Source organism: Anabrus simplex, chromosome 2, assembly GCF_040414725.1.
Source record: "Anabrus simplex isolate iqAnaSimp1 chromosome 2, ASM4041472v1, whole genome shotgun sequence".
NCBI lineage: Eukaryota > Metazoa > Arthropoda > Insecta > Orthoptera > Tettigoniidae > Anabrus > Anabrus simplex.
The window spans coordinates 336,817,476-336,842,215 of NC_090266.1; the positions used below are offsets into that span (position 1 = coordinate 336,817,476).

Genomic DNA, 24,740 nt, shown 5'->3' on the forward strand with positions numbered 1-24,740 from the left:
GTTCTGGAACACAGTTATAGAAAGAAAACTGATTGTGTGCCTGTGTATTTTGTTATACACAATATGAAATAAGCATGAGTATGAACTATCATTCAGGCTGGGGTCATAGGCTGACGATATCATGATTTCCTGACCTAACCTGATGACTTGATCAGAAAGTGAGAGCATTAGGATATATTGGCCAGGTTATATACTTATGGAATGACACACTGTTCATAAAATGTGTAAATACTTACAAACTTAAGCACCTCAATATTCTTGACAACAGATAACAAACGACAATGCAAGAAATAAACATGAAAAAATCTGACCACAGCAATACAATATATGGCATACCCCTTTACTAAACGCCTGTCTCCACTGAGTAACATTTAACACCAACATGTTAAATTGAATATGTTACAATTGACATATATATTGTGATTGTGTCTTTCAGTTGACTTTGCATGTTAACACAGAATGTTGAGGTTAACACTTTTAACATGTTGGCATCTTTTCCGCTCCAAGTGAAAAACATGTCAAGTCAGTTTGTTGTTCATGAGATGTTGGCACAGCTTCGACAACTTCCGTGCTGTTTTCATACCAACAGATAGCCTAATCGACGCAAACGACGTGCTTCTTGTGAAGCAGGATTATAGTTACATCACTCTACAACACTAATTCTCGTTGTTATAAGCTACAAATACAGTACGCACACATGTCATTCTCTCTGCACTATACCGGTACTAAAATTTATAGTCAGAAATGGAGTGGAGCAAAGGGATTACTCTAGGCTTAATGATACAATAGAAAGGCCTTGTTTGTGGGATGTCTCATCAAAGGAATACAGAGATAAAGCGAAGAAAGCCGACAGTTTCCAGGAACTCAAAATTATCTATAATTGTTTCCGCGAGTGTATCGGAAAAAAGAAACTAGCGTCCCTCCGCTCCCAGCACAATCGAGAATTGCAAAAAGTTCAGAAAAGTCGTGAGTGGGAGCAGACGAAGTTTATACTTCAAAGTGGTTTGCTTTCGAAGCAATGAGCAGGATGAGAGGAGGAAATATGCCTAATAAAACTGCATTTCTAGATCGTAACAAGAAGCAAAAGTGGCAATAACAAAGGGGAAAATCCTATTCATCTTTTTTCTTATTGCTAGTGGCTTTAAGTCACACCGACACAGATAGGTTTTATGGCGGCAATAAGATAGGAAAGGCCTACGATTTGAAAGGAAGCGACCGTGGCCTTATTTAAGGTACAGCCTGGTGTGAAAATGGGAAACCACGGAAAACCATCTTCAGGGCTGCCGGCAGTGGGATTTGAACCCACTATCTCCCGGATGCCAGCTAAAAGCCGTGTGCCCCTAACCGCATGGCCAACTCGCCCGGTAATCCTCTTCATCTGAGTCCAATGTCCTTGTTTGAAAATACTAGACACCACCTAAATGTATTACCACAAATTGATATAATGAACTACCTGTATATAGACAGAGGAAGTCAAGTTTAACATGTTTATTAAGTGTGGACACAATGGTAAATGAAACAGTATTGAACATTTAACATGTTGATGGTGCCACCATTTAATATTTAACACTTTTAACATTTAACATGTTCTTGTTAAATGTTAATTGGTGGAGACCAGCCTTAACACACAACATAAATTTCAACATGGGACATACACTGTTTGTATCTTCTTATTCTATACTCGCACAGAACTTTCATGTCATATTATTAAACTTAATAACATAGCTGGCACCACGACCATTTTCTTTAACACTACATTCGGACTCTGTCCGTCTCTTGCCTCACGTCCAAAATCAATGCACATTTATACACACATACAAAAAAAAACTTAACCGGAATCTGATTTAAACATGCTAATCAAAATAATGGGATCCCATACCTATGCCATATAACTTGCTACAGTATATCGTAATAATCTGTAGTGATTGATTCCAGGTAGTTGAACGTTGAGGTAAAACACCCCCATACCTTTTCATCTTCAGTAACTTAAGTCACTAGTTCTTGGTTTGTTGTTTCATATTGTAATCATACTCGTGCTGCACTTCGCCAAGTACATTGCGTAGCCCTTCATAGTATATAAAACATTTAGTGTAGATATTCTGTGTGTGGACTCCAGCATATTATATGGCTAATCGACGCACAGTTCAAGCATGACAACCATCCGATCTCATTAATTCCATTACTCACCACAAATGCCACATCGAGACCTCACTTTCAACAAACGAGCCATAACCTCCTCTTCTACAAGCCTCATGATTTTCTCAATACTGCATAATTACAATCTTACATATCTGTCACATGTGGCAGATCGATTTCCTTTTTCTTTTTTAAAATTGTGAAGTTCGACTCTTGGCGCACTGAGGCCTTGAAGACTCTTGCGACACACACATAATTTTGTAAAGATTGTTGCTTCAAGAAAATAAGTCCCCTTCTATGTCTCATGCAACAGCAGTTTAGTCACGCACCAAAAAGGTTCTCCCGAGGTATCAAGCAGTAGGCTGAGCTTCAACTTACGAATCCAATCAAATCTTCTACTAAGCAACTAGACTGCTGGTTTTCCAGTCTCTTGCTTTGAATACAACATCGTAAGTTCCTTAACTGTTCTCCTCGATTTTGTAAAAAAGTTATCCATTTTCATTGTAGACTAATAATTATCTAGCTGATGAAATGAAATGGCATATAGCTTTTAGTGCCGGGAGTGTCTGAGGACAAGTTCGGCTTGCCAGATGCAGGTCTTTTGATTTGACTCCCGTAGGCGACCTGCGCGTCGTCATGAAGATGAAATGATGATGAAGACGGCACATACACTCCAGCCCCCATGCTAGCGAAATTAACCAATTAAGGTTAAAATTCCGGACTCTGCGGGGAATCGAACCCGGGACCCTGTGACTGAAGGCCAGCACGCTAACCATTTAGCCATGGAGCCGGACATCTAGCTGATATAACTGAAAAATAAAATAAAACTTGTTTCTGTACTCATGCATTTCCACATTACTGGAGATCTCCATGTTTTAGAAACAGTCTTCCCACCCTCTCAACACAGAGTGTCACCAGTTTTCAATACAGAGTTCTTACCACGTCCAAACAATGACTCACTACATCAAAAATACACAGTATTCCGACAATGTAACACACGATACTGACAATGCAAAAGAACATCTTGCCTCTAACTAACCGTTTATTATCTGACTTGACGTGGGGTTGAAATTTTGTACCATTACAATTTAGAGGCCCCATGGAGAAGAAGAAGAAGAAGAAGAAGAAGAACATAGGTGTTAATATATTGAAAGATCTTCATTTGGGTAACCACATAAATGGGATTGTATATAAAGGGTACAGGCCTCTGCACATGGTTATGAGGGTTTTTAGGAGTTGTAGTAAGGATGCAAAGGAGAGGGCATATAAATCTCTTGTAAGACCCCAACTAGAGCATGGTTCCAGTGTATGGGAACCTCACCAGGATTACTTGATTCAAGAACTGGAAAAAATCCAAAGGAAAGCAGCTCATTTTGTTTTGGTCGATTTCCAACAAAAGAATAACGTTACAAAAATGTTGCGAAGTTTGGGCTGAGAAGACTTAGGAGAAAGAAGGCTGCTTGACTAAGAAGAGGCTAGGAAAACAATATATAGCGAATCTGCCACCTGGGCGACTGCCCTAAATGGGGATCAAAAGTGATTGATTGATTGATTGATTGATTGATTGATTGATTGATTGATTGATTGATTGATTGATTGATTGATTGATGTAACACCATAAAAAAGAAGATTCTTACCACCCAGAAATGCACCATAAAAGTTCATTTTTAAGTGTGCTCAATAGAGCGTACAGCATTCGCCTTTCAAAAAAAGTACTTAAAAAATAAATTAACTTCATGTACAAAATCGCAATCAGCAGTGGATATACAAAAGGCTACATTGACAGATTATCAAATACAACAAAAAGCAAACATGAAACACAACTTCAAAAAGAGCGAAAGAAAAGCAAGAAGAACTTTGCTACTTATAACAGTGAAAACATCCGTCTGATCACTAACATTTTTTTTAGAGGCTTAATTTCAAAATAGCATTCCTCACAAGCAACACTACTTTACAACCACCACAGCATTACACAAAATAACAGGTTCTTTGAATTCCGGAATATACAGGCTTAAATGCTCACAATGTGAAACATTTCAATAAGATATCAGGAACTTATAAAAGCAGAAAAACACCACAGATACTCAGCCATGAGTCCACGTATGATAGCCTCAAACCATAAATTCACTGCAATAATGCCGTAACAATTTTAGATACCATTAAAAAAAAAGAAAATGAATGGACATCAAATACAGTGGAGACAATACGCGACACTCTGCAAGATATCGAGGTACAGCGATTAGAGCTCTGTCTAGCGTAGTGACCTGGGAGTTGCTGATTCTGTCATAAGAGGACGTGTATTTGTTTGTGAATTTTTTGGCGTTACTTATGCGTTTGCATTAAGTTGACATAAATAAAGAGTAGCGTGTGTCATTCCTTTATATATATATGCTGTGTTTAGCTGCAATGACTATGAAGTGCAGAAGGATTTGCGGTCTTTTGTTCCGTTTCCATCCTGGCAAGAAAATGTAAGTAAATATTCTGTTTGCATATATATTCTTCCAGTTACAAAGAGATTGTATAGTACTTCCAACACTTCTGACCTGCGCGATCCATATTTTAACTGGTTTAAAATATCTTGTTTTATGATATAGTGCAGCAGTTAATCTTCAATACCGATGTGTTGTAAGTGTGATCTGTGGGCTTTGGTATAATTCAAGAAAATGCATTTGCATATGTGTGTGGCTGTTTGTGTTCCAAGTTACACCATTTGGAATGCCGTAATGCGTTATCAAGCACTGAAGGAAATATGGGTGATTTAAGAAATATACATATTTTGTAAAAACAATATGACGATGCAAATTTGCTTTACCCTAATGTAATGGCAAGTGTTGCTTATAGGAATATTTTGAATATTCTTGAGGGTAAATTTATAGATTTTGTTAGTAGGCTTCAAGTTAAAAGAAAAATTGTCCAGCTCTTAAATATAAATTCATTAAATCGTGTGTAAGGAATGTGCCGATATTTTTATTGACAAGTGTCTTAATGTGATGATACAATGCTTTTAAATGAGAAAAAAAGAAAAATATAGCCGTGAAAGTTCAGGTAGGAATACTAAAGCTAAAAAAGTAATGCATAAATGAAAGATCAAGCCCTTTCACAGCAGTCCATTTCACATCTTGGTTATATGTCTAATTTCAGCCTTTAAATAATAACCTGCTTAATAAATTTTAATTTATTTATCCAGAATTGCTTTAGCAACTTTGAAGTTAATATCTTAGTAACACTTTCCTTCTAGACGTAATTTATTTATCCATTTCTGTATATACATTTCCATTGATATTTGAATTTAGCGCTAATTTTCAAGTTGCGCCACTAGGGAATTGTCCCTTATTTTAACAAGGCTAAATCCGGAAGCGTCTCGTATTGTGTCTACTGTATTTGTGGACATCTTTGAATTAACTTACATAGAAATATATCCGAAACAAAACCGTACTTTCAACATCAATGAGATAACGGTAAACATACTCCTAGATGAAATTTCAAACACTGATTCACAAAGAAAGACATTTAAAAACACTAAGACACCATAAACCACGCGAACACCCCCCCCCCACAAAACACAAGTTCCGCCCACCACAATACGACCTCTACTCTCCCCTCCATTCCCTTTCTTGTCTTGCCTACCAGCTGGCTGCTCAACGCGACCACTCAGCTAGCAGACAGCACATGTACGTAAAACAAGCGGGGAGGTTAGTAGTTAAAACATTCCCATAACCCTAATATTATTTCAGCAAGGTTTCTGACTCCTCAATATCAATCAGTCAAACAATCAATCATTACTGATCAATCAATACTGATCTGCATTTAGGCCAGTCGCCCAGGTGCACAGACCGGGAAAGGGTAGCGCTGACATGGATTCAGAATTATTTGATAAAATAATCAGCTATGTCGGGAAATGACGTGGAAAGGAATGTGATTGTAGCGGGAGATCTGAATTTACCAAATGTCAATTGGGAAAGCAATGCGAACGAGAGGAAGCATGACCAACAAATAGCAAATAAGCTAATATGGGAAGGACAGCTTATTCAGAAAGTTACAGAACCAACTAGAGGGAAAAATATCCTGGACATAGTGCTGATAAAGCCAGGTGAGGTCTATAGAGAAACCGAAGTAATAGATGGTATCATTGATCACGGAGCTGTTTTTGTCATAGTTAAATGTGATGGAAAGTAAGGTAACCCATTATAACAAAATTCAGCCAAGGTATAGAGGAGTTTCCCCTGCCTATAGAAATTTAATGGTTTCATTAGAACTCAAATGGATACAAATCTCGTATCAGAAGCGTCAAATTAAGACTGAACATCTTATATTATCACCATACAGTTTCATGGATAAGAACACTATTCACTCTGAAGAAGAATGAGGAAGCGAGGAAGCATAAACCAAAAGCATATTATCAGTGTTTAACAAGTTTTTAGGGATTGTAAATTTGCTTTAATGCAATTTTTATTGTCTTGTCATTTTTTGTACGTTTTTAGCTGAAGATGTCCAACTAGATGAAACACGTCCTAAGATAGAACTATATATAAAGTTCTAGTTATAAGCTCACTGGGCAAAAAATTAGTCACCCATGAAGAAATCATTCCAACCATCATTCAGTACCATGTAACTCTGCCTCTGGACTTGATAACCATCTGGATTCGGTTAGGAAGCAAGTCCAGAAGTTTATGCAGATACGTCACATCCAGGTTAAGTCACTCGCTGAGGATTTGATTGCACAATTCCACCAAATTGTGGGGTTGCTGATGTTGGCATTTTACCCACTGTTGCAACATGGCCCACAGATTTTCAAGTCAGGTAATTTTGCTGACCGATAGAGATGTAATAGGTTGGTGGGGGGTTGTTCATAAAATCAGTCACATATGCGTCCAGCCCAATGAACTTTGCTATTGTCATCTTGAAAAATCCGGGTATCAATAACATACTCATCTTGCAATTGTTGATTGAAAGGCAACACCTTATCATCCAGAATGTTTAAATAAACGTGATGGTTCATGTTAGTTGTCATCTCACTGAGCGGGCCCAGTCCATGTACCCAATATAAATGGTCCGTTATGGGCATTATAAATTTTCCAGGTAACTCATTCCTGGTTGCCAGCGTTTCGTCCCCGTGTGCTAAGTTGGGCTCATCAGTTGGTAAATAGCACACCCACCAAGACGCGTGGCTAGTGCATACCGTGGAGGCCACTGCTTAGGCTATTTGGAACTATTTGGAGTCTCATTACCAAAAATTGATGGCCAATGCCGGTGGCTCCAAGTAGCCAACGCAGTGGCCTCCATGGTATGCACTAGCCATGCGTCTTGGTGGGTGTGCTATTTACCAACTGATGAGCCCAGCGTAGCACACTGGGGCGAAACGCTGGCAACCAGGAATGAGTTAGCTAGAAAATTTATAATGTCCAATAATGGACCGTTTATATTGGTATTATAAATTTACTCATTCGGGACAAGTATTTCAGGTTCCCTATGAGAATCACCATATATAAAATATGATCCTTCCATCTTCTTCTCAGTCTTCCAACTCATCTCTTTCCCAACTTCTCTTTCCAATTCCCTTCTTGCTACCTGTTCCTTTCCCATTCTATTTACATGTCCGAACCATCTCAGTCTTGCCTTCTGTATGTTCTGTACTAATGGTTCTATATTTAGCTCTTCTCTGATATTAATATTTTGAATTCTATCTCTTCTTGTCTTTTTAACTGATCTTAAAACTTCATTTCTACTGTTTTTATCTTACTATCTTGTGTCTTATTAGTTATCAGCGTTTCTAGTCGGTATGTGACAATTGGTATGAAATACTGTTTCTATAATGTTAATTTTGTTCTGCTGGGTACTTTGTCATCCCATAAAAGCTCTCTGACTTGATAAAATGTTGTATGTTTGCTTAGTCTGTTATTAATTTCAGGGTTGATTTCATTACTTCCATTCTTAATGTTACCCAGATATGTAAACTGTTCTACATTCTCTAACCGGTCTCCTTCTATGTTCACTTGGTGTCTCTTACACAGTGCATGACTACAGTTTGCTTTTTACTAATTTTTGGCTAGTGGCTTTTCGTCGCACCAACGCAGATAGGTCTTAGGGCGACGATGGGACAGGAAAGGGCTAGGAGTGTGAAGGAAGCAGCTGTGACCTTAATTAAGGTACAGCCCCAGCATTTGCCTGGTGTGGAAATGGGAAACCATGGAAAACCATCTTCAGGGCTTCCGACTGAGGGGGTCCAAACCCAGTATCTCCCGAATACTGGATACTGGCCACACTAGCGACTGCAGTTATCGAGCTCGGTACTTCCTTTTCTCCCTTTTCCCAAATCACCACATCATCTGCAAATACCAAAGCATTCACTTCATCACTACTGATAATCAGTTTTACAGGTTTTATGATTTCATTCATCAGTATGATAAACAATAATGGCGACAGTGCACATTCTTGCTCGAGACTTTTGTATAAAATGTTTGTCACCACTCCCCACTTGCACACTGCTTTTACTCTCTTGATACACATTTTAATCTTGTTAATTAATGATTTTGGTGCATTCCTTTTCAGTAGACATTCCCATACATGTTTTCTCTTAACAGTATCATAAGCTTTTTCCAAATCCAAAAATGTGAAAATGATTTCCTTGTTCCTTTCCAGATGTTTTTCCATTATTGTTTGCACTGTTAATATAAAGTCTGTTGTTGATCTATTCGGACTAAAGCCATATTGTTCTTCCTCTGTTTTTTCTATTCTATCCCTCAGTCTTTTGTCTATGACTTTCTCTGTTATTTTTAGCCCATGTGATAATAGGGTTATACCTCTATAATTTTCACATTTTTTTCTTTTGATATTTCAGCAATCAACGGCAGTTTTAAATTCTGTTAGCAGATAATAGAAGAATAACAATAACCTGTATGTATTTAGGTTTAACTACATTTCTGTGATGTAGGATATGCCTAAATGAGAAGCTTATTTCCAAAAGGTACCACATCCAAAAAGTAATATTTTACAGGAGAGAGGAAAAATGCTCAGAGTGTAAAATTTCAACTGAAAATTCATTTGAGCACTTTTATTATGTTCAGAGAGAATAAATGCATTGTTTTACAAATTATTTCTGTTGAAGCTTTTGCAGTTTAGGAAATATTCAAAGAAAATTATGTATTTGGTACTTTTTGGCACTGAAACTCTAAATAGCTTCACCTGAAAGACATAAATTTCACTGCAGTCATCAGAATTTTTGATAAAACTGACTGTATTTAGTTATAAAATAGTCAGATTAAAGGTATTTACAGTGAAGGCATAGATTATTTAAATAATATTAAATAAAATTGAACAAATAATGAAAATAATGCAAAGTACCAGTACTGAACTAAAGGAATTCTCTTTATTCTCCTTAGCAGCATTCTCAATTTTCCTTCGACTGACATTCAGGAGGCTTAAAAATGTAACCCTACACACACTGACGACACCACTATCACTTCTAGCTTTATATTTAATCGTCATTTTCTTCAAAACACGCGTACATGGTGTCTTTTGATTAGGCCTGTGCCTTTCTGGTGATACAACATCATATACGAAGCAATACATTTTTTTGAGAAACAGCATCTTTATTCTCCCAGAAGGCACCATGAAACCCTACTATTTCTTGTTCTGTTAAATCACGGGCTCTACAAAACTCACCGACATTGTGGAAACAAGCAATTTTTGGTTTAACACTCGCTTTACACTCGTATTTTTGCACTTTAGCACGCGCCTTCTTCCATTTATCTGGAGCTAATACCCTCTTCCTTGCTTTATTTACTTCTTCAGGAGTATCACAGTATGATACTCATCTGAGATATCTGATTCCATACTTTTGAAAAACAAATAGCACACAGTAACAAAACCAACTTCGTAAGAAAACTGTCACTTCACGTCATGTAAACATAGCGCGGCCATTTTGCTGCTGTTCACGTGACCTAGAAATGGCCTCTCATTGGCTGCATGGATACGGTACGTATTGGCACATTCACGCCACAGGATTTGGTACTTATTGGCATCAAACGATATTTTTAATGCCCTGTTTGATATGGATTTAGGTCGTTTTGGCTATTTTTTTTTCATACGATGGAGCTGCCTACCAAAGTACGTTTTCTATCATAATCTCAATTTTGATTTTTTTTTGGAGTTGGTACCTTTTGGAAATAAGCTTCACAAATGCAGTTTGGAATTGTAGTGGAGTTACTTTATTAAATAGTATCCATTTTCTTCATTGTTGCAATATTACAGCAATTAAGGGTAGTTTTAATTTCTGTGCATAGTAGAAAAGCAATAATAAACTGAGTATATATTATTATTATATATAATTAAAAACAAATTTTGTCTCGCTAACTACCTTCACATTTTTCGGAGATGCTGATGAGCTGGAATTTTGTCCCACAGGAGTCCTTTAACATGTTTGACGTGAGGCTGACATATCAGCACCTTCAAATACAACTGGACTGAGCTGGAATAGTATCTGTCAACTTGAGCTCAGAGGGCCAGCTCTCTACCCCCTGAGCTACTCAGCCCAGCAATCTGTCCATGTACCGTATTTAGCTTTAACTACAATTCTATTGTTTCAGTTAACCTGATCTAATAAGGATACTCCTAAGTGGAGTTCAGAAATTGTGGTGTACTGTAGCTATTTTAATAGACTGTACCTTGCTCGATTTGTTGTATAATCCTTGAGCAGTATACAGTATTTATTTTATTCACAGAATACATTCTTTCATTTTTGTTGATTTTCATAAAATTTCATATTTCTGTTCAGAAGATTAAAGAATGGCTGTGGAATGCAGGTGTAGGGACTGGAGGTGTGAACATGCATTAAGGGGGAAGAGTTTGAGAGATATAATTAGCTTTCAAATGGAAGAAGACTCCCTCAAATGATGTACAGGATACGGTGGATATACAAGACGCAGGGGAAAGAACAGTGGAAGTTATGTAAGGCAGGTGAGCTAATGATTTAATGGGAACTAAATTGAGGGGCCATGGGGTCTAGTCAGAGCAACAATTCAGGAGAGGTATCAGTGAGGAATCAGTATGAGTCACCGCAGGCAAAACAACAAGAGGGGAGATGGAAAACATGGAACTGTTATAGATGCGAAAGAAAGAACAAAGGGGGAAAGGCAGGAGAAGGTAGGTGGAATCAAGTAATTAGAGGAAAGAGGGGGGGAGAGAGGAGAAAGAGAAAGAATGAAGAGGGATGAGGAAGTAAGTAGGTTCTGTGGCCATCAGAGAACATTGCATGATATTATCCTAATTTTTCCGTATTGAAATTCATTTAAAGTAGAACGATAAAAGTTTGATTTCCACCTATTCAATACTTTACAAGCAATTACAAAATTAGGATCTCATCCTTATTTTATTGCTAAATTATTAAAAACATAGGACATGTTTCGTTCAATTGTTGAACATCTTCAGCTACATACATTTTTAACAAGGTCAAAATCGGTAGTACTATTCTAATAACCTGCAACTGTTGTTTATTGCTAACAGATTTAATCATAATAACTATTAAAATAGTTTTGAATATAAAACATTATATATTACGTTGTCATTGTTAAAACAGTATTACTATTTGTAGTGTTTGATATTTTAAAAATCTTGTTCTAAATTTAAATACAATGTCATAAGTTAGTCAGATATAAATAACTTTACAATCTGTTTGATTTTGTTGATTTTCTTAAAACTATCAGTTGGATACACATTAAAATCTTTTTGCTAACTGGCGCGAGCATTACTGCATCTTGTACTTTATGAATACAAAATCTTGGTGCTCTCTCAAAACAGTTGAGTTTGGTTGTGACTAATAATCTTTTCATCCATAAATTAACAAAGTGAAGCACACTGTTGATTATTATTTATTAATTTGTCTTAATTCAAATCTTTAACGTCCAATTGTTCAAATTCACGAACTTGCTTTTAAACTTTACCGGTGTGGAGCAATTCTTCAAAACGTTATCATGAACTCTGTCAAATGGTGACAGTCCAGTTATGATGATAAGTAATTAGTAACTTACTCGAATTTTACGAAAGTAAGTTTGGTGACATCTCTGTAACAGGAAAATAATTTTGTTAAATAATGTTAGATGATATTAAAAGTTGAAGAAGCTAATGTTGAAGGATCAGCACTTACCCTTTCTACTTCTGCCTGTATTTACATTTGTGCACTCAATTGTTTGACGACTACTTGTGCTCCTCGTGTTGTATGTGTGTCTCCGTATCTGCGGGGTATTGGGAGGGGAGGTAACAGAGGGCGGCGTTCTAGCGAATGACGTGATTCTTGGAGGGGAATGTTCAGAATTTGTGTGGAGGTGTGTTTGTATATTCGTAGATTGACTGTTATTGTTATTCAGGATAAAATTGTTTGTCAATTTTGTATTATTAAGTTTGAATGTTTGTATTAACTTCGGAATTTGTTCTATTAATGGGTTTTTGACTTCTATTTCGCCGTTCAGGTTTTTATCTTTATTGAAGTATTTGTCTAGGTAAATATGTATGTTCTCCAGCTCATTCATTAATTTTCCTTTATCGACCTTTCTGATTATTTTTAAATCCTTTTCTATTGTGGTAAAATGGTGTCCTTTTTCTTGCATGTGATTACTCATCGCGGAAAATTTATGTTTAGCTGCGTTTACATGTTCCAAATATCTAGTTATAAAACTTCTGCCAGTTTGGCCAACATAAGAGAAACCTCATTCTGAGCAAATTAGTTTATAGATTCCTGAACTTTGGTATTTGCTGTTGCGTGAATTTACACAATTGTGGTTGAAAAATATATTTCTATTTGTATTTTGTGTTCTAAATGCAATATTGATTTGCCGTTTTTGATCGTATTCGTGATTTGGTATACGGCTGGGTTGGTGAATGTAAATGTTGCGAATTTTGGTTTTTCATTTTTGATCGGAATAAGGTTAGTAGCTAGTTTCGATTTCACTCTGTTAATGATTTTGTTGACGACATCTATTTTATAACCGTTGACTGAAGCTAAGTCTTTTATAAATTGAATTTCTTTCTTTAGACTATTATCAGAAAGTGGCATTTTATTTCACATTAAATGATAAAATTTACAAACAAAAGTGTTTGGGGATGGGTGACCCCACCTCAGGAATTTTAGCAAATATTTACATGGATCATCTAGAGCACAGCAAAATAAAATCAAACATAAAAGGACTATGTTTGTGGTTGAGATACGTGGACGATACTTTTGTTATAATAGATAGAAAACTTAATGACAGTGATAATATATTAAACTTTTTAAATAATCTTGACCAAAGAGTAAAATTCACTGAGGAGGAAGAAAATAATCATTCGTTAAACTTTTTAGATATTACAGTAACACGAACAGAAAACAAATTTAACTTTTAGATTTATAGAAAGCCATCTTATGTCCCAATAACTATTAAAAAAGATTCCCTACACCCAAAATCACAGAAACAAGCCGCTTTTTTTAGTCTCGTATACAGAGCCTTCAAAATGCCACTTTCTGATAATAGTCTAAAGAAAGAAATTCAATTTATAAAAGACTTAGCTTCAGTCAACGGTTATAAAATAGATGTCGTCAACAAAATCATTAACAGAGTGAAATCGAAACTAGCTACTAACCTTATTCTGATCAAAAATGAAAAACCAAAATTCGCAACATTTACATTCACCAACCCAGCAGTATACCAAATCACGAATACGATCAAAAAACGGGAAATCAATATTGCATTTAGAACACAAAATACAAATAAAAATATATTTTTCAACCACAATAGTGTAAATTCACGCAACAGCAAATACCAAAGTTCAGGAATCTATAAACTAATTTGCTCAGAATGTGGTTTCTCTTATGTTGGCCAAACTGACAGAAGTTTTATAACTAGATATTTGGAACATGTAAACGCAGCTAAACATAAATTTTCCGCGATGAGTAATCACATGCAAGAAAAAGGACACCATTTTACCACAATAGAAAAGGATTTAAAAATAATCAGAAAGGTCGATAAAAGAAAATTAATGAATGAGCTGGAGAACATACATATTTACCTAGACAAATACTTCAATAAAGATAAAAACCTGAACAACGAAATAGAAGTCAAAAACCCATTAATAGAACAAATTCCGAAGTTAATACAAACATTCAAACTTAATAATACAAAACTGACAAACAATTTTATCCTGAATAACAATAACAGTCAATCTACGAATATACAAACACACCTCCACACAAATTCTGAACATTCCCCTCCAAGAATCACGTCATTCGCTAGAACGCCGCCCTCTGTTACCTCCCTTCCCAATACCTCGCAGATACGGAGACACACATAGAACACGAGGAGCACAAGTAATCGTCAAACAATTGAGTGCACAAATGTAAATACAGGCAGAAGTAGAAAGGGTAAGTGCTGATCCTTCAACATTAGCTTCTTCAACTTTTAATATCATCTAACATTATTTAACAAAATTATTTTCCTGTTACAGAGATGTCACCAAACTTACTTTCGTAAAATTCGAGTAAGTTACTAATTACTTATCATAACTGGACTGTCACCATTTGACAGAGTTCATGATAACGTTTTGAAGAATTGCTCCACACCTGTAAAGTTTAAAAGCAAGTTCGTGAATTTGAACAATTGGACGTTAAAGATATGAATTAAGACAAATTAATAAATAATAATCAACAGTGTGCTTCACTTTGTTAATTTATGGATGAAAAGATTATTAGTCACAACCAAACTCAACTGTTTTGAGAGAGCACCAAGATTTTGTATTCATAAAGTACAAGATATAGTAATGCGTGCGCCAGTTAGCAAAAAGATTTTAATGTGTATCCAACTGATAGTTTTAAGAAAATCAACAAAATCAAACAGATTGTAAAGTTATTTATATCTGACTAACTTATGACATTGTATTTAAATTTAGAACAAGATTTTTAAAATATCAAACACTACAAATAGTAATATTGTTTTAACAGTGACGACGTAATATATAATGTTTTATATTCAAGAGTATTTTAACAGTTATTATGATTAAATCTGTTAGCAATAAACAACAGTTGCAGGTTATTAGAATAGTACTACCGATTTTGACCTTGTTAAAAATGTATGTAGCTGAAGATGTTCAACAATTGAACGAAACATGTCCTATGTTTTTAATAATTTAGCAATAAAATAAGGATGAGATCCTAATTTTGTAATTGCTTGTAAAGTATTGAATAGGTGGAAATCAAACTTTTATCGTTCTACTTCATCAGAGAACATACGAGAGACCAGGAGGGGAGAGGATCTAATGAGATGGGTGGGGTTGAGGCTCCAGTCACGGACAACTAAAATTAGGCATGTAGGGAAAGTGTGTGTAGGAAAAAGGACCAGGGTAGTGTTATCCAGGAATTAGGCTAAGGCAGATATTGAGGAAAGTAGAAGAGAGAAAGAGGGTAATGAGAAAGCAGTATTTCTCACAGTGATATCAACAATGTAAAGCAAGTAGGTTTGCTTGTTGTTTAAATGGGCCTAACATCTAGGACATCGGCCCAAAAACGCAAGTAGGAATGGATACCAACACATTTTGGGATGTGAGAGTTCTGGTTGATGCATCATGGGTGAAGTATAACTGAGTACGGATTGTTGTCAGTGGGATTCTGCATAGGAGGGATACTGACTGTAAGGTGATCAGAGATTTAAATGAGACTATGTCGTGGGTATATGCAAAAACTTTGAGAGAGATCTGTAGATCCTAATGGGTGCGTGGAAGGGAGATGTGCTCATGGCTTCCCCAGTTGCTCTCCACCAAACTTGTCGATCTCGCGCAGCAACTCTCAGTCCATTGCCTTTAGCTTAGCTTGTCATGTATTAAATCCACCATTCCGAGGCATATTCTGGGGCTTCGCAACAATTTGTTTTCCGGAGCGAGGTTTTTAGCCTTGCTGCAACCCCCAGCAATCCTGGAGGACCGATGTTTTCTGTTAGGGTTGTCTCACTTAGCTGATTGGTCCCCTGTTTAAGTGTCGGGTACTCGCTTTCTGCCCTTACATGACTTTGCTGTGTACCTTGAAGAATGTACCCGTTGCCCAGAGGTCACGGCGTGGACGTGCATGTATCGGACTTGGTAGGAATAAATGGCATTTCCTGTGTTTTCCTAGTGCACTCCCATCAGCAAGAAGTGCACCCACACGACCACATACTACCCCTTTGACACCCCCCCCCCCACCATTACAGATACAAACGGCAGTAATTCAGCCTAGAGAGTGTGTTTATTTCAGGCAAGGGGAGCTTTTGCTGGTGTAATACAAGCAAAGAGCAGGGAGAAAACTGGTCTTCCTCCGAAGAACTGCGTGCCATGCAGAAGATGGATTAGTACAAAGTAAGAAAGGGTTCGAGGCTGTGAAGCTTCTACTTATCAGTAGCTATAACCAGGATATAGGAGGTGTAGATGTCAGTGACAAGTGCGTATATCATACAATTTGCAACAGAAATGCACACAAGTACTGGAAGAAAATCTTTTTCAATATGATTGACCTGGCACTGTTCAATGCTTATGTTCTGTACAGCTTGAACATTGACAAGCCAACAACAAGAAGAGATTTCATTATTAGTATAGTTGAAAGTCTATCAACTTCAACTGACCATATCCCTGCACAAATCCCAAGCCCTGCTCAAGATGGAGGCCCTGCACACAAGCTTGACAAACTTCCTGGAAAGCTGGAATGCTTATGCAACAAAAAAAGGGAGAGGGGGGGGGGACTCAGTAGGTGCCTGGGTTGTAACTGTGGAGTTCACTGGGAGTGTTACCATAATTTACAGCACTTTTGGAGGCCTGAAAGCAGAGGAAGAAAAAGGAGAGAGCAGTCCAGTTCTGGTAGCCCTACCGGGCGAGTTGGCCGTGCGGTTAGGGACGTGCAGCTGTGTGCTTGCATCCGGATGATAGTGGGTTCGAACTCCACTGTCGCCAGCCCTGAAGATTGTTTTCCATGGTTTCCCATTTTCACACCAAGCAAATGCTGGGGCTGTACCTTAATTAAGGCCACGGCCGCTTCCTTCCAACTCCTAGCCATTTCCTATCCCATCGTCCCCAAAAGACTTATCTGTGTCGGTGCGACTTAAAACAATTAGCAAAAAAAAAAAGGTTCTGTAGCTCAGCTGAGAGGCCTTGCAGAGGCATTGATGTGCTCATGTATATACTGTATATCTTTGTGTATAACTCATCTAAAGTGTTTATATTTTTTTGAAGTGCATAGAATTCTGAACAACATTGTAATTTGACTTTCTCGGAAAAGTTGAGTATTTTAGTGCCTGGTATGGGTGCAAATATTTTGACAAAATTTTGGAACACTTTTTTGGAAATTCAGGATGGCTGTAAAGATATAATAAAAGGTACAAAAGAAAAATATATTTCAATAGCCTATGATATTACGATTTTTAAAAAATGTATACATTGCACACTTTTCTTTTAAAACCTATTTTTAAGATTTTTATACTGAAAGTATACAAAAATCCTGAAAATCGTGTGACTGTAACCGTCATATAAATAGACCATTTGAGGGTGAATGAGATATGGAAGGTGTGTTGCTAGGTCATTTTCACCTTTTTTTGTCTGTAGAAATTGCCAAGTATCTAAAAAGACTGTCTTTTATTATTTTCAGTTGCAGTACCAGTTTCCACGACTGCTCATGTTACAAGAACCACTATTAGTCATAATTGCTTTCTACCTCCTCTTCTTGGTTGTCATTATATACGTCCGACTTGATTTCTCAATTACCAAGGTGAGTCATACTGTTTTTCTTGAAATTTCAGGAACATACATCGTCATTATAGACTGTTATGCCTTTCAGCGTTCAGTCTGAAAGCGTCTGTGAATTTGTAAATGTCGCCACAATATTCTACAGTATTTGTAACTACAGTAGAACCTCTACTAAATGTTTATACAGGGACCTGACATTTTAGCCTTAAATAGGGGATTACCTCGAATGGAAGTTTCAGTCTGTGCAGTATTAATGTATATTGTACCATAATACATTATTTACACAGTGACAGCAATGAAACAAGGAAATAGCTACCCTACACACTGTACCCGTTCGTCGATAGAAGACTTGTTATTTGCGTCAGGTATGCTCAATATGTGAAGTTTCGTTTTTCTTCATCTTCATGAGCATTCTAATCTCCTTTGGGTACCTCTCATCTTCAGGGAGTAGGTTCCAGGTCATATATATATGATATGATATTGTACAGATACACTAGATTAAACTCTGAATTAATCGGAATACTAAAAGAATTACTTCAGTTCAAAGTCACACCATTTAAATTAACATAATATTAAAATTTGAAATAACTATGATACAAACATGAAAATTTGATGTCAAACATATCCTAATAATTATTTCATTGTCATTTATTGTCATTTAGTTTAATAAATAGGTTTTATTATTTCAATTTTCATGTTATTGTATCGTAGTTATTTGACATTTTAATATTATATTAATTTAAATGGTGTGATTTTGAACTGAAGTAATTCTCTTAGTATTCTGATTTATTCATAGTTTAATCTAGTGTATCTGTACAATATCATACATGTTTGACATCATCGATGGTTCATGGTGTGGGTTACTGTAGTCACGTCCTAGTTCGTGAACCATGGGCAACGACTGAGTGGCCTAGTAAGTGGTACTGAGAGTCAGGATACCAGTTGCTATGGAATGGTAGTGGGCATCTCTGACATATTCTGAGTCATGGCCGTCGTGCTCAGACAGCTAGAACTATACAATCCACCGTTGGACCATAACCAGTTAGAGGCGAGATACTCTACCTCTTATTGGTTGTCATTATATACGTCCGACTTGATTTCTCAATTACCAAGGTGAGTCATACTGTTAATGAATTAACCGAGCTCAGAACATTTTAAGCAAGCCTCGGACCTATGGGAGTAACGGAGTCCCACTCCCATTTGCAAGGCTCCTTGGATACAACTTGGCAAACGAAATGGAATTTGATGGGGAGCTATCAATATTAATGGGGTTTATGGAAGAAAGAAGTAGAACTGGCTGAGTCAGCAAAGAAGAGGCATCTTGATGTGCTAGGAGTAAGTGATATTCGGGTAAGGGGAGATAACGAGGAAGAGAGTATAAAGTGTACTTGACGGGTGTTAGAAAAGGAAGGGCAGAGTTTGGGGTAGGGCTGTTTATCAGGAATACCATTGCACGCAACATAGTTTCTGTTAGGCACATAAATGAGCGAATGATGTGGGTAGAGTTGTCAGTTGGAGGAATTAGGACAAGAATTGTCTCAGTGTATTCACCATGTGAGGGTGCACATGAGGATGAAGTTGATAAGTTTTATGAAGCATTGAGTGACATCATGGTCAGGGTCAACTGCAAGGATAGAATAGTGCTAATGGGCGATTTCAATGCGAGAGTTGGAAATAAAACTGAAGTATACAAAAGGGTGATTGGTAAATGTGGGGAAGATATGGAAGCTAATGCGAATGGGAAACGTTTGCTGGACTTCTGTTCTAGTAAGTGTTTTGCAGTTATGAATACATTCTTCGAGCATAAGGCTATTCACCACTGCATATGGGAGGCTAGGGGCACTAGATCCATAATAGACCCTATCTGAACTGACTTCAAATTCAGGAAATATGTCAGGAATATACAAGTTTTCTGGGGATTTTTCAATGATACAGATCACTATCTGATCTGTAGCGAACTAAGTATCTCTAGGCCTAGGATAGAGAAATTGAAATCTGTTTGCAAACGAAAGAGGGTAGAAAATCTCCAGGATGAGGAAATTAGACAGAAGTACATGGATATGATTAGTGAGAAGATTTGAACAGCAGACAGTAAGCTGGTTCAGGATATAGAAAGAGAATGGATGGCATACAGGGATGCTGTAGTAGAAACAGCAAGGGAATGCCTAGGAACAACTGTGTGTAAAGATGGGAAAAGGCGAACATCTTGGTGGAATAATGAAGTGAGAGCAGCTTGTAAACGTAAAAAGAAGGCTTATCAGAAATGGCTCCAAACAAGGGCTGAGGCAGACAGGGATTTGTACGTAGATGAAAGAAACAGAGCGAAACAAATAGTTGTTGAATCCAAAAAGAAGTCGTGGGAAGATTTTGGTAATAACCTGGAAAGGCTAAGTCAAGCAGCAGGGGAAACTTTCTGGACAGTAATAAAGAATCTTAGGAAGGGAGGGAAAAAGGAAATGAACAATGACTTGAGTAATTCAAGTAACAGATCCCAGGGAATCACTTGAGAGGTGGAGGGAATATTTTGAACATCTTCTCAACATAAAAGGAAATCTTCATGGTAGCGTTGCAAACAGCCAAGCTCATGGCGAGGAGGAAAATGATGTTGGTGAAATTACGCCTGAGAAAGTGGAAAGCATGGTAAATAAACTCCATTGTCATAAAGCAGCAGGAATAGATGAAATTAGACCTGAAATGGTGAAGTATAGTGAGAAGGCAGGGATGAAATGGCTTCATGGAGTAGTAAGATTAGCATGGAGTGTTGGTAATGTACCTTCAGATTGGACAAAAGCAGTAATTGCATCTATCAATAAGCAAGGGAACAGGAAGGATTGCAACAATTATTGAGGTATCTCATTGATTAGTATACCAGGCAAAGTATTCATTGGCATCTTGGAAGGGAGGGTGCGATCAGTGGTTGAGAGGAAGTTGGATGAAAATCAGTGTGGTTTCAGACCACAGAGGGGCTGTCAGTATCAGATTTTCAGTATGCACCAGGTAATTGAAAAATGCTATGTAAGAAATAATCGGTTGTGTTTGTTTCGTAGATCTAGAGAAAGCATATAACAGGGTACCGAGGGAAAAGATGTTTACCATACTGGAGGCCTATGGAATTAAAAGTGGATTACGAAAATAAATCAAAGGCATTTATTTTTACAATTGGGCTTCAGTGAGAATTGATGGTAGAATGAGTTCTTGATTTGGGGTAGTTACACCTTTGCTGTTCGTAGGTTACATGGATTATTGCCGAAAGGTATAAAATGGCAAGGAGGGATTTAGTTAGGTGGAAATGTAGTAGGCAGTCTGCCTATGCTGACGACTTGGTTTAATGGCAGATTGTGTCGAAAGCCTGCAGTCTAATATCTTGGAATTTGAAAATGGGTGCAATGAGTATGGTATGATAATTAGCCTTTCGAAGACTAAATTGATGTCAGTAGGTAAGAAATTCAACAGAATTGAACGTCAGATTGGTGATACAAAGCTAGAACAGGTAAATAATTTCAGGTATTCAGGTTGTGTGTTCTCCCAGGATTGTAATAAAGTGAGATTGAATCAAGGTGTAGTAAAGCTGAAGCAGTGAGCTCGCAGTTGCGATCAACAGTATTCTGAAGAAGGAAATCAGCTCCCAGATGAAACTATCTTTATATCAGTCTGTTTCCAGACCAACTTGGCTTTATGGGAGCGAAAGCTGGGTTGTCTCAGGATATTTTATTCATAAGATAGAAGTAACAGACATGAAAGTAGCGAGAATGATTGCTGGTACAAACAGGTGGGAACAATGGCAGGAGGAGACTGAGTATGAGGTAATAAAGGCTAATTTACGAATGAACTCAATGGACGAAGTTGTACGCATAAACCAGCTTTGGTGGTGGGGTCATGTGAGGCGAATGGAGGAGGATAGGTTACCTAGAAGAATAATGGACTCTGTTATGGAGGGTAAGAGAAGTAGAGGGGGACCAAGGCGATGATGGTTAGACTCAGTTTCTAACGACTTAAAGATAAAGAGGTATAGAACTAAATTACGCCACAGCACTAGTTGCAAATAGAGGATTGTGACGACGTTTAGTAAATTCACAGAGGCTTGCAGACTGAACGTTGAAAGGCATAATGGTGTATAATGATAATCTATGTATATATGCTTGACATCAACGTTCACAACGATGTGATTATAAGTTTCATTATCAGTGATTCATCCCAAATATCCTAACATCAGTAAGTTTCCAATAAAATATTAAGAGTTACCCTAATAACATTTTCATAGAATGATATTCTCTTGAAATGATATTAATTGTATGTTATGGATAATTTCCGTATTTAAAAATTAATATCCTTCATTCAAATATAAATATTATGAGTACTTGGACCCTATATTCATGTTTTAGTGTATGAATATCTTGCATTCGAGTATTGGATTATGAATATCTTCCCAACAGATTTTATTTTAAAAGACGGATACATTGATTTGTCATCCCTGATTGTCCCTCTTAAAACAATTTACATTGAGATTTTTTTGATATTAAGTTACTAATATTTCATGTAAATGTTAATTTTTCAATTAATTATTATAGGAAAACAACTGCACATTTATTGAAAGTTTCATAAAATCATAATTCATCTCCATAACAGCTGAAAATAACCAACGTAATTATTAAAATTCATCTTACTTTTGCCTCTGATGTTTCACAGGTGTAATGAAACGTATATCCTGAAAGTGACATGAAGTCAGAAGACGGCATCATAACACTAATACAATTAATCTGCAAACACTCATTTGCCTACTAAACTCTATTTATAGCACTACTTGTACTAAGCCAAATATTGGTATATTCTATAAAAAATAATTTCACATTATGTAAATGCCATAATCCATATGGAAAATTTACACTGCAAGTTCTCCACATAAAAGTTTAAACATCTATTACTCATATCTAGAAGCAATATCATGAGTTTTGAATGTAATTAATTATATTGGGATCTCTAATTATTGTCTTATTACTCACAAACATACACAGTATTACCCCGCATTTACATTCCCATCTTTTACAACATTTTTTGTTGGTCCCTTCAGATTTCCTACGCTTGCAACATTTTATGCTTCCCGCCTTTTACGCCACGACAGGCTGTTCGAGAGGAAATAATTCGAGGTAAAATGGCATCGCAACTAACCTAAAACGCTTTGAGTAACTGTGGCATGACGACCAAATCAAACAACTATGGTTTATAATGTATGTATGTATGTATGTATGTATGTATGTATGTATGTATGTTCAGTCTTCAGCCCTAAGGCTGGTTGGATCCTCAACAGCTCTGCCATCAGCTGTCATAGATGGCCTAGGCATCACTGATGAGGCGTACTAGGGAAATGAGGAGTGAGGTAGTTTCCCGTTGCTTTCCTCACCGAGCCAGAAAATGCTATTACATATCAGTCTGCCAAGCCCACTGAAATGCCTGCACCAACCAACCCTATGAGGAACATTTTCACACCATTCATAGCAGGGACTGGCTGCACAAGGAATGGCATTACTAGCATCGCTCATACCTCAGTCACTTTCATATTGTCAAAGCCAAGGATATGACAGAGACAGATCAATGAAAGTAACAAAATTGCTCTAGCCCATGCCAGAAGACATAGTGCACTGTAAATGCTAGGTCCTGCCAGCAAAGGCATGGTTTATAATAATTCTTACAAATCTCAGTATTGAATTTCCGCTTAACCAGCGCATTCTTTGATATCGGGTGTTTTCCACAACGTCCTAAACCTCATTTTCAAATCTGACAACGAGTTGAATTAACTCTCTAAATCTCACATACACACAAACTTTCCGCCATAATCCTATGACTTTTGAATGCAAGTAAATAAACGCCCAATAGAAATCGAAAACATGTATAATACAGTATCTGGGTAATGGCAAAATGCAGAGCCCAACAAAACCGCAAAGGAGAAGATGGAGATATCAGGTGTTTGCTTTATTGCTAAGTACAGTATAAGCCACGTAAAGAGACGTTACCAAGTGATTCAGTGTTTGTCTTGCCCGAGTTCGTTATTTCACGGTTATTGTTTTACACTTGCATTTGTTGTTGGAGTTGTTAAAGTTATTGTCGCTGATTTGTCACCTTTATTTTTGTTATTTGTAACATTTTTTGTTCTTGTTATGTGAGTCGAGCGGTCAAAGTGAATTGCCACGATCTTCCTTTCCCATCGTGTGTATTTGTTCATCCTTCTTTGTTATTGCTTTATTGTTTTCCTGCTAATAATGTAAAAAAAAAAAAAGAAGGAAAAAACTTTCACTATGGATGAGAAAGTTCGAATTAGAAAAGGTTGATTCATACTGCGGAACACATGTTTCATTGGCACGCAAATTGCAGCTTCCAGTATCCCTGCTGAATACAATTGTGAAAAACAGACGAAGCAGTACAAGTGCTTCAGAATATGGACCACACTCCAAGAAAAGGATGTTTGTGTCATACTGCAAATGGAAAAAATTGTTAAAAGTTGGTTTGAGACTTCAAGAGCTGCAGGCATTCCAATTGACGGTGTGCTCTTGAAGGTGCATAAAGTGGCAAACATTCTTCTTGGCATTGAAAATTTCAGGGTGTCCAATGGCTGGATCGACCGATTGAGGAAACGGTATAACCTAACCCAGGGGTTTCCAATTAGTAAGGGCTCGAGTGCTACATTGGAAACCTTAGGTATGATTGTGGGCCGCACTTCAATAATAGGCCAATTTTTGTCAAATTCTACATATAGAACAGAGGTAGGCCCTACCAGTATGAAATAATGTTCATAGTTCAATTAAAATGAAGGTTTGATAATTTTAATTACTTAAAACACTATTTTACATCAGCATCAAGGAGTGAAATTAAAAATTAACACTATT

At 37.0% G+C, this 24,740-nt stretch overlaps 1 protein-coding gene across 1 annotated transcript in view; it reads left to right on the plus strand.

Moving 5' to 3' along the window:
• Positions 1-24,740, plus strand: part of LOC136864121 (dolichyl-diphosphooligosaccharide--protein glycosyltransferase subunit 1) — a 271,291-nt gene that overhangs the window by 155,117 nt on the left and 91,434 nt on the right. The window contains exon 7 of the mRNA XM_067140725.2: positions 17,765-17,884. Coding sequence (XP_066996826.2) covers positions 17,765-17,884 — 120 coding nt within the window. The remainder of the gene's footprint in view (positions 1-17,764; positions 17,885-24,740) is intronic.